General features: G+C 43.1%; 1 protein-coding gene across 2 annotated transcripts; it reads left to right on the top strand.

Moving 5' to 3' along the window:
• The first annotated feature begins 335 nt into the window (after positions 1-335).
• LOC140368956 (sphingomyelin synthase-related protein 1-like) lies at positions 336-8,118 on the top strand. 2 transcript variants are annotated; one of them, XM_072456127.1, is made up of 7 exons: positions 336-521; positions 2,687-2,976; positions 4,213-4,489; positions 4,741-4,836; positions 5,374-5,491; positions 6,329-6,479; positions 7,793-8,118. In XM_072456127.1, exons 2-7 carry the CDS (start codon positions 2,697-2,699, stop codon positions 8,095-8,097), a joined length of 1,227 nt encoding a protein of 408 aa, XP_072312228.1. In that variant the 5' UTR covers positions 336-521; positions 2,687-2,696; the 3' UTR covers positions 8,098-8,118. The 2 variants fall into 2 exon arrangements, with proteins under 2 accessions (XP_072312228.1, XP_072312229.1); XM_072456128.1 differs by lacking the exon at positions 336-521 and adding an exon at positions 1,470-1,493.
• The last annotated feature ends 1,185 nt before the right edge of the window (positions 8,119-9,303 follow it).

Below are 9,303 nucleotides of genomic sequence, written 5' to 3'. Positions count from 1 at the left end.
ACATGACATCTAAAAAATCTGACAATTCCAAAAATCAGGATCAGATTTTAAGTGTCCATATATATAAAACCAAAAAAACAATGTTGAAATGAAAAAAAAAAAATGTGTATGATTATAAAAAGAAATAAATTAAATTAAATTAAATTACGATATATTTCTTTAACAGTAAAAGCAAACATTTTAGGTAATATTGTTAATTACTTTAGTTGATTTGATCTTAACATGAAAAGTACTTAAATAAAGTTTATTGCAGTACCGTATCCCACCACCAGAGATCACTGTTCCCTGAAGTTCAGACTAGAATTTTTGATGCATCTTTTTTCCAAGCATTACAGCGCTGTGTTTGGTGACAGCAGCGATGCTAATGCTAATGCTAACTAGCCTGCAACCTGTGCGAGATGACTTCACACGAGCCTCTGTTTTCACACCAAACGACATCACCACAAACCGCTCCGCCATGTCACGAAGTTAGATAATTTACCGTCCCATTCCGTGTCTACCCGTGCTACATTTCACTCCCGGTACGTATTTGTTCTGATTAAACTTGATGATTGTGAAGCTAGCTGGTGGCTAATGCTAACAGTGTGTGCGTGTGTGTGTGTCTGTGTCTGTGTGTGTGAAGCATTGGCAGAAAAAGAGCAATAGTTTTTGAAATTACTGTAGGGGTTTTGACACAATTTATGGGGTTGTTTACAGGAATTATGGACTATATTTTGTTTCATCTATTAGGATTATACCAATTTAACTTAATGACTTGATGTGTGCCATCAAAGTACTGATATGAGTTCAATGTACCTGCCACTTCAATTAATAAATGCAAGATAATTCATGCATCTATGACAGTTTTTATTACATTAATGAGATCCACAGACCAATTTTAGTTTTGTAAGATAGACAAAAGGAAAAGTCTTTATTAAGTTGTCTGGGGTGTGGTGGATTTTATTATTTGCAAAGTCTAGTGGTCAATGCTTGCCTCATCATTTACATTTCCTCGTTTATTGGACACTGCAGAGCTGGTTTCAGACGTGTTTGCATGAAATCAAAGAGGAATGGCCATAGATTTTGCAAGAGTGGCATTTTTGTTTGTTTGCTGATGTAGTTTGGAAATGCCAGCGTCTACTTCTCCTCTAGTCGTGTGATTTAAAGTACAGACGGAGAGAATAATATATCAGGTAAAGGAAAGCCACAAGAAGAAATCCCAGAAGAAGGTAACACATTTTTCTGTAGACTTTGAATTGAACTAATACATATTATATCATATGAATTTACGGTTGCATTACTGGCTCAGTGTCGTGTGCCTTGAGGTAAGACTCTTTCCTCTGATCCTCCATTAATCCGATATCATGGGTCTAGGACTGTCACTCCAAATATTGATACAGCAATTTATCGAGATGGACTTCTTGGCAATGGTATGTATGGATTCATAGATGCGAGCTATACATTTATTAACCTGCTGACTTCAGCATTGAGGCTGAATCTGCGGAGCTGAAAAGGTGATTTATTCAATCCAATGTTGTTATTTTTTTATATGATCAAATGTTAATGTAGGAGACTTTTAACACCGGTTTTAAGGGATGTTCATGTGTCGGGACTCGGATCGTATCAAAAGAGTCTCAGAATACGTATTGTGTCGTGAGGTACTTTGCAACACCAAGTCCTACGTGGATCAGGTGTGTGTCCGGTAAATACATTTGGTCAAAGTCTAATGGGTCCATCGTGTGTCTTGTCTAGGGATTTAAAGATTACAAATAAGAATATAATCGTAAGAAGGACAAAAAGAGTAATCATGAGAACTGTAGTGATTTCTCCAGATATGACAAACTACATGTAAAGTACTTTTTTTACCTGGCAAAAATATTATGACCTGAAAGTTTTTAGAAAATTATTTAAAGTTGTATTTAATTTTAAAGTTATACTTGAGAAAGAGAGGATTTCACGGTTGTGCCTACAATCGTGAATACAGTAATCGTAAAATTGTGATATTTCTTCCCACAACAATCGTTACACAAAGAGTTGATATTAGTCTTGTCACGTCAGGGCTCTTCACCTGTGTCTTTACTTACATTCTAATTGTGATAATTGCTAAATAAAACAACAACAACAACTAACATGCAAACAATTAAATTCTGTTTTTATTTATCCATTATAAGATAAGATAAGATAAATATCCCTTTATTGTCCACACATGGGGAAATTTCGGTGTTACAACGCAGTAGATGCAGAGGAAAAGGACAGATGACTAAAGGAAGTAAATAAGGAAGTTTGAAAAAAACACTCTTAATAGAAGAACTCTTATAAACAAAACAAAAAACTCTTATCAACAAAACTCCTCATATCTTAATAGGGAATGGAGGAAAAAAATAAAAATACAAAATAACAAAATAACAAATACAAATAAAAGTGATGTGTGTGTGGGGCCCGTAAAGAACACTGGTCGTGGAGTGTTTCCCCTTCACCGTGTCACCGTGTGATTTATGCTGATGTCGTGTGATTTATACTGATGTCATGTGATTGTGCTGATGTCATAAATTAAACACTATGTAATGATGTCACTCGTTCTGCCCCTTAAAAGCTGGAGCTAATCCACTGTTGCTTTGAAAACATTATTAACAAAGAGTCTGTGCTTAACCGTCGCTCTAAACGTTGTTATCCTTATTACGTGTGATTGTGTTTTGGCGTGCTAAAGGCGTGGCACCATGACGCAGCTGAGCGTGCGGCGCTGGACCCCCAAACACGTGGCCAAGTGGCTGAAGGACGAGGGCTTCTGCGACTACGTGGACCTGCTGTGTAACCGACACCGGCTGGACGGGACCAGCCTCCTGGCGCTGAGCGAGTACGACCTGCGCTCGCCGCCGCTGGAGCTCAAAGTGCTGGGGGACATCAAGCGCCTCATGGTGTCCATCCGGAAACTGCAGAAGCAGAACCTGGACGTCCTGGAGGAGCTGGGGCTGCCCTTCGACGGACACTCGCCCACAGGTGACAGCGACGGACATTTGAGTGACCGTGTATTGCTAAGGACCGTGTGGAGCATTAAATGAGCATAAACATACCACATATTATACATTTACTAACTTCCTCCATTGCTTGACTGGTTCACTGATCGAAGTAATAATCGCTGACTAGTCGACGACCGATGTCTGACGTCTTCTTTAATCTGCATTTCAATATTTATCCAGCTATAAAAACGGCTGTCTCATAGTCCTTTACAAACAGCACACACAGGGATCTGTCCCCGCCTCTTCTCCTACTGTCCCCGCCTCTTCTCCTGCTCTCCCCCCCTCTTCTCCTGCCGTCCCCGCCTCTTCTCCTGCCGTCCCCGCCTCTTCTCCTGCTCTCCCCCCCTCTTCTCCTGCTGTCCCCGCCTCTTCTCCTGCTGTCCCCCCCTCTTCTCCTGCCGTCCCCGCCTCTTCTCCTGCTGTCCCCGCCTCTTCTCCTACTGTCCCCGCCTCTTCTCCTGCTGTCCCCGCCTCTTCTCTTGCAGTCCTCGCCTCTTCTCCTGCTGTCCCCGCCTCTTCTCCTGCAGTCCCCGCCTCTTCTCCTGCAGTCCCCGCCTCTTCTGCTGCTGTCCCAGCCTCCTGCTGTCCCAGCCTCCTGCGGTCCCAGCCTCCTGCTGTCCCTGCCTCTTCTCCTGCTGTCCCCTCCTCTTTTCCTGCTGTCCCTGCCTCTTTTCTTGCTGTCTCCGCCTCTTCTCCTGCTGTCTCCGCCTCTTCTCCTTCTCCTGCTGTCCCCGCTGCTTCTTCTGCCGTCCTCGCCTCTTCTCTTGCTGTCCCCGCTTCTTCTCCTGCAGTTCCCGCCTCTTCTCCTGCTGTCCCAGCCTCCTGCTGTCTCCGCCTCTTCTCCTGCTGTCTCCGCCTCTTCTCCTGCTGTCTCCGCCTCTTCTCTTGCTGTCCCCGCCTCTTCTCTTGCTGTCCCCGCCTCTTCTCCTGCAGTTCCCGCCTCTTCTCCTGCTGTCCCCGCCTCCTGCTGTCCTTGCCTCTTCTCTTCGCTCTGTGCTGTACATACATGTCAATAAAGTCTGCGTTACTACTGTATTTTGGGCACGACTGTGTACAAACAACCACTCGCTCTGCATTCGAGCTAACTGAAGCCTGTCAGGACGTGTTTGTTTGTAAAGGTCTATTAAAATGCCTCAGAAGTGTTAAATACTGTAATGTCACATGAAAGCGTCCAGTATGTGTGAACACCGTCATCATTGCGTCCTTCTCCGCTCAGGTCCTGGTTTGGATTGGCTCTGTAACGGCGACGGAGCGCGCGACTGCGACAGCACCGACACGGCGCCGGTCGGGGAGGAGTACCTCCCGAACCAGTACACCAACGGGAAGTACAAGAGCGCCCCCCGCAGGCTGGACCCGGAGTACTGGAAGACCGTCCTCAGCTCCATCTATGTGGTGTTTGTTTTCGGCTTCACCTCCTTCGTCATGGTGATCGTTCACGAGCGGGTCCCCGACATGCGCACTTACCCCCCACTGCCAGACATCTTCCTCGACAGGTGTGTGTTTTTAGTCACGTGCCAATGTTTAATGTCTCGTAATGTCAAGTTATGTGTCTGAAAGTTAGCAGTTTGTCCGTAAAGCTTTGAAATGCTTATGATCCAAGGTCACCGGGGTCATTGCTTATAAGTCGATCCCATGGCATTAAAATTGTGACGTTTTGAAGAAAAGTTCTGACTTTTTCAAGCACATTTATTGGTCAAACTGTGTAAAAATGCCAACAAGTCTAAATGTTGTTTTGCGTCTTCAGCGTGCCTCGTATCCCATGGGCCTTTGCAATGGCCGAAGCCTGTGGAGTCATTCTGTGTAACATCTGGGTGCTGGTGCTGCTGCTGCACAAACACAGGTACGATCGGCTTTTTCTTGGTTGGCGAAGCTCCAACATCGACTTTAATGAAACATGTGCGAGGTAAAAACCTGTCTATGATTTGGCATTGTAACCTTTTAAATAATTTTGGTCAGTACAGAACTTCCCATTTTTACAGAAATAAAACAAAACCTTGAACCTGCTTGTCAAAATGAACATAAAAGTCTTAAAAACGTTGGTCCTCTTCATAAATGAATCAACTAATCGCAGCTAATCAAACACTGAAATCAGGTTTTATGACTCGGATAGATTTCTAGTTTCATCAAAATGATACGGGAAATGTGTAAATTCAGGGGTTTTGATGAAAATACTACTTAAGGACGTCCTCAAGTTGCATCACTTCAGCTTCGTCTGGGTCAGATTTTGTAAACTTCTCATTCACAGCTTTTTCGTGAACTACATTTAATCGATTAATCAATAGAATAACTGCTAGTTTCATGCTGTGTTAATATAATCATGAAGGTCTAACAGTGGTGCCCCCTGGTGGTGGTGGTGGTGGTGGTTGTTGTGTTGCAGGTCCATTTTGCTGCGTCGCTTGTGCAGTCTGATGGGGACAGTGTTTATGCTGCGCTGCATCACCATGTTCGTCACCTCGCTCTCCGTCCCGGGACAACACCTGCAGTGCTCCAGCAAGGTAACGCCGTCCCCATGGAGACGGAGCGTTCACATCTGATCACCTGCATCCGCCTGGCCACGTCCTCTTGTTTGCTCACTGGAGTATAAGTCGCATTTTTGGGGGAAAAGTTGTTAAAATCCAAGACCAAGAACAGACATTTCATCTTGAAATGCAGTTAACAGATTAGTGAACATGGTGAATAGGTGTACGTATGCTAACGCTAACACCGTCAGCTACATGAGGCACAGACAGAACAGTGGTAAGTGTCTGGTATGTTAACGTAACATATTAACAGTTATTCAGATAACTATAGCATAAAGAACATGCTAACAAGTTTACCAAAGCATCAGTTTTACCCCAAATCACTAAATCCATTGAATTCTTCTTCCTCTGTGTCACTTCTGAACAACTCCACAAACTCCAGAGGTAGAGGAAGTGCAGATTCTTCTTCTGCGTCGCTTAGAGCCTAGAGCGCCCTCTTGTGGTTGTCAGTTTGAAAATCACAACATTTCAATATGGTCCCATGTTTGGCCCAGTCCTTTTCTTTTTGGCGTGAAGTGTGTTTGCTCTTCCTCGGCTCTTCCTCCGCTCTTCCTCCGCTCTTCCTCGGCTCTTCCTCAGCCCTTCCTCAGCCCTTTCTCAGCCCTTCCTCTGCCCTTCCTTTGCTCTTCCTCTGCTCTTCCTCTGCTCTTCCTCGGCTCTTCCTCGGCTCTTCCTCGGCTCTTCCTCAGCTCTTCTTCCGCTCTTCCTCAGCTCTTCCTTCGCTCTTCCTCAGCTCTTCCTCAGCTCTTCCTCAGCTCTTCTTCAACACTTCCTCGGCTCTTCCTCAACTCTTCCTCCCTCTGTTGTGCCCAGATGTACGGCGACATGTGGGCCAAGCTGCAGCGGGCCGTGGCCATCTGGAGCGGCTTCGGGATGACACTGACCGGCGTCCACACGTGCGGAGACTACATGTTCAGCGGGCACACCGTGGTCATCACAATGCTCAACTTCTTTGTCACGGAGTGTAAGTGACGCGCACGGGCCGTATTTAACGCCAGAGCTGCAGGAATATTTACAGTCTCATCAGAAATGCCCTTTTTATGTCACGTACGCTGCAAGTATTTAGGTTAAGTACTTTATTTTAGACAATCATCATAAATATTCTTAATTTATACAAAGGAAGTTTACCAAATAAACTCAAAAATAACTATAATAATAACTTAGCATACAAAAAAAGCATATGTAAAAACTATAAATCAATTTAAAATATAAAGAAATATAACAAATCTAGTCTGTTTCTTTATTATTGTTGTCCATAAACATATTTATTATCACAATAAAATAATAAGTCAACTAACAAAACTATGAATGGATTAATGGACCAAACGCCTGCAATTATTATCATTATTATCAACTGAAACAACTAAATGTCCTTCCTGGTTTGTGTAAAACGTGCTAAACCCGTTGTTTAGACTTCATCAAACATAGTAGAAAAAGCTTCAGTTGTAGTCATCTGGACTCAGTTTGAAAAAATAGACGTTTCGACTCTCATCCAAGAGTCATTGTCAATAACAGAATTTAGATCGATAACTCCGATATTAATACTGTTCTGTGGTAAGACCCGCCCATTGGGCGGAGCCTTCCTGAAGTAGCAAGAGTTGTTTGTTTCAACAGAAACTTCCCCCTTCTATCTACCGAGCTAGCCTATTCAGAATTTTAATGGGCTATTAGAATCCTCTTTGTCTTTGTGAGACCCTGGCTCAACCACCCTGAGTACCTGATTAGCATCTAAATGTCCTTGTCCTGGTCCTCTACCTTTCCAGGGGTTCAGTATCCCATTATAGATACCAGGAAGATTGAATCTTAGCCCTCCATTTCTAAAGAAACGTCTATTTTTTCTAACTGAGTCCAGATGACTACAACTGAAGCTTTTTCTACTATGGAACACGCCTGGACGAATGAGGGATTACACCGACATATTCTTCAAACATGTTCTAAATGCACTGGATTCTTGCATTAGTTCAGAGTTCAGTCTTCTCCCAGAGGTCAACGCTCCTGGATGGGTTTAAAACTTGCACTTTGACCAGAATCCTACTATTAAAACAAATCTAATCTCATACATATATATTCTCCCTAAGATTTGCACCAGAGAACCAGTTTTTCAACCAGTTTTCTCTATTTTGAAGTCATTTTAGATCAATATTGTGGTTTACCATGAAGAAAAATAAATGAAAACCTTAATTAAATGTGATTTGTTTATTACTAAATACAGGGAAAAGGCATTCAAAAAGCCCATTCCTTCTTTAATCGACGCCGTTTCCTCTCCTTTCCTTGCAGACACCCCGCGAAACTGGCACTTCCTCCACACGCTGTCGTGGGTGCTCAACCTGTTCGGGATCTTCTTCATCCTGGCGGCCCACGAACACTACTCCATCGACGTGTTCATCGCCTTCTACATCACCACCAGACTCTTCCTGTATTACCACACGCTCGCCAACACCCGGGCGTACCAGCAGAGCCGCCGCGCCCGCATCTGGTTCCCCATGTTCTCCTTCTTCGAGTGCAACGTCAACGGGCCGGTCCCGAACGAGTACTGCTGGCCCTTCTCCCAACCGGCCGCCGTACGCAGGCTCATAGGGTAAAAACGCCGCGAAGCCCGACGGATTTTTGGCGACGGCGCGCAGGGAAAACGGGCGTCTTAAAGGTGCACTGTGCGACCGGAGGTGTTCGCACTTTCGCCCGGAATGTTCCGCGGTACAGTGTTAAAACGTGTCGAGCTCGTAGTTGTTCAGTTACAGGTGTTTTTATAGCCGCGGTGATGCGTTTCTCGCGGCGAGCTCGGTCGTCTCGTGGCGGATCCGACCCGTAACCGTGGGAATCTGCCGCGGAGCATTCCGGGCCAGAAGGGGGCGACGCATCGAGACTCGTACAAAATCGTCAATGTCGTTTTTTTTGAAGATGTGCGGGATTTGAATGTCGTGTTTTATCGTGAAAAGTGCCACAAAAAGAGCCGGTTAAAAAGGAATAAAATGGGAAAAAGGTGATGTGGTAAACTCTGAAATAGGGTTATAAAGTGATATTTCTGCACTTTTATGATGACATTTCACTATTGTCTGATGATTAAAACCTCAACTAACACGTTTAAAGACACGTTTTAATACATAGTCTCATCTTAATATCGCCCACCACTACTAAAGTAATAACACTCTGCCAGAAAAGTCACATAGTGCACCTTTAAATCAGTTAAATGGCTTTAATTATGACATTTGAATCTTGATTTGAGCAGATATTGACGATTACTTTCATATTAAATACATTGTTTTTACTTATTTCAAGTAGAATTTTTTTTTTTTTCTCATTCAAAGGTTAAATGTCGTTATTGTGCATCAGTCAAATCAAAGTATTATCCGTCTGGAACTTGAAGACAGAATAGAATAAATGGAACAATAAGAATATTTGGCTGAATACAATTTGAAACATTTGCAATTTAATGTTCTCGACACTTTTTCAGTTATTTATGACTTTCATTCAAACACTGAATATTTAAGAGGTTCCAGTAGTTTTTGTTCAGTGTAAACCCTCTATGTCCCATAATAACTACAGAATATTGTATTATTTTTTTCATATTGATAAAGTTCTTTATTGTTCAAGTTGCACAATGCAATATTTCACAGATCTGACTTCTCGACTTAAGTTAGATTTTTCCAGCAGTTGCGTATATATTTTTTGTAACAAGCAACATATTTTATTAGAAAATTCTCTACCTTTTTGCTTGACATTTTCGCAATTTAAACATCTTAATATGTCAGGCTTTTCATCTTTTTGTTGACAACTTTATGACACTTTTT

This window comes from Eucyclogobius newberryi, unplaced genomic scaffold (assembly GCF_026437365.1).
Source record: "Eucyclogobius newberryi isolate DKJ021-1_F unplaced genomic scaffold, fEucNew1.0.hap1 SCAF_20, whole genome shotgun sequence".
Taxonomy (NCBI): Eukaryota; Metazoa; Chordata; class Actinopteri; order Gobiiformes; family Gobiidae; genus Eucyclogobius; species Eucyclogobius newberryi.
The sequence above is the reverse complement of the archived record's forward strand: the minus strand, read 5'-3'. Positions and strand labels throughout refer to the sequence as shown.

Excerpts from the sequence above, each read along its gene's own strand:
- LOC140368956 (XM_072456127.1), top strand. The coding sequence starts at position 2,697 with ATGACGCAGCTGAGCGTGCGGCGCTGGACCCCCAAACACGTGGCCAAG. Across the intron at positions 4,490-4,740 it reads CCAGACATCTTCCTCGACAG|CGTGCCTCGTATCCCATGGG; the intron begins GTGTGTGTTTTT and ends TTGCGTCTTCAG. Across the intron at positions 4,837-5,373 it reads CTGCTGCTGCACAAACACAG|GTCCATTTTGCTGCGTCGCT; the intron begins GTACGATCGGCT and ends GTTGTGTTGCAG.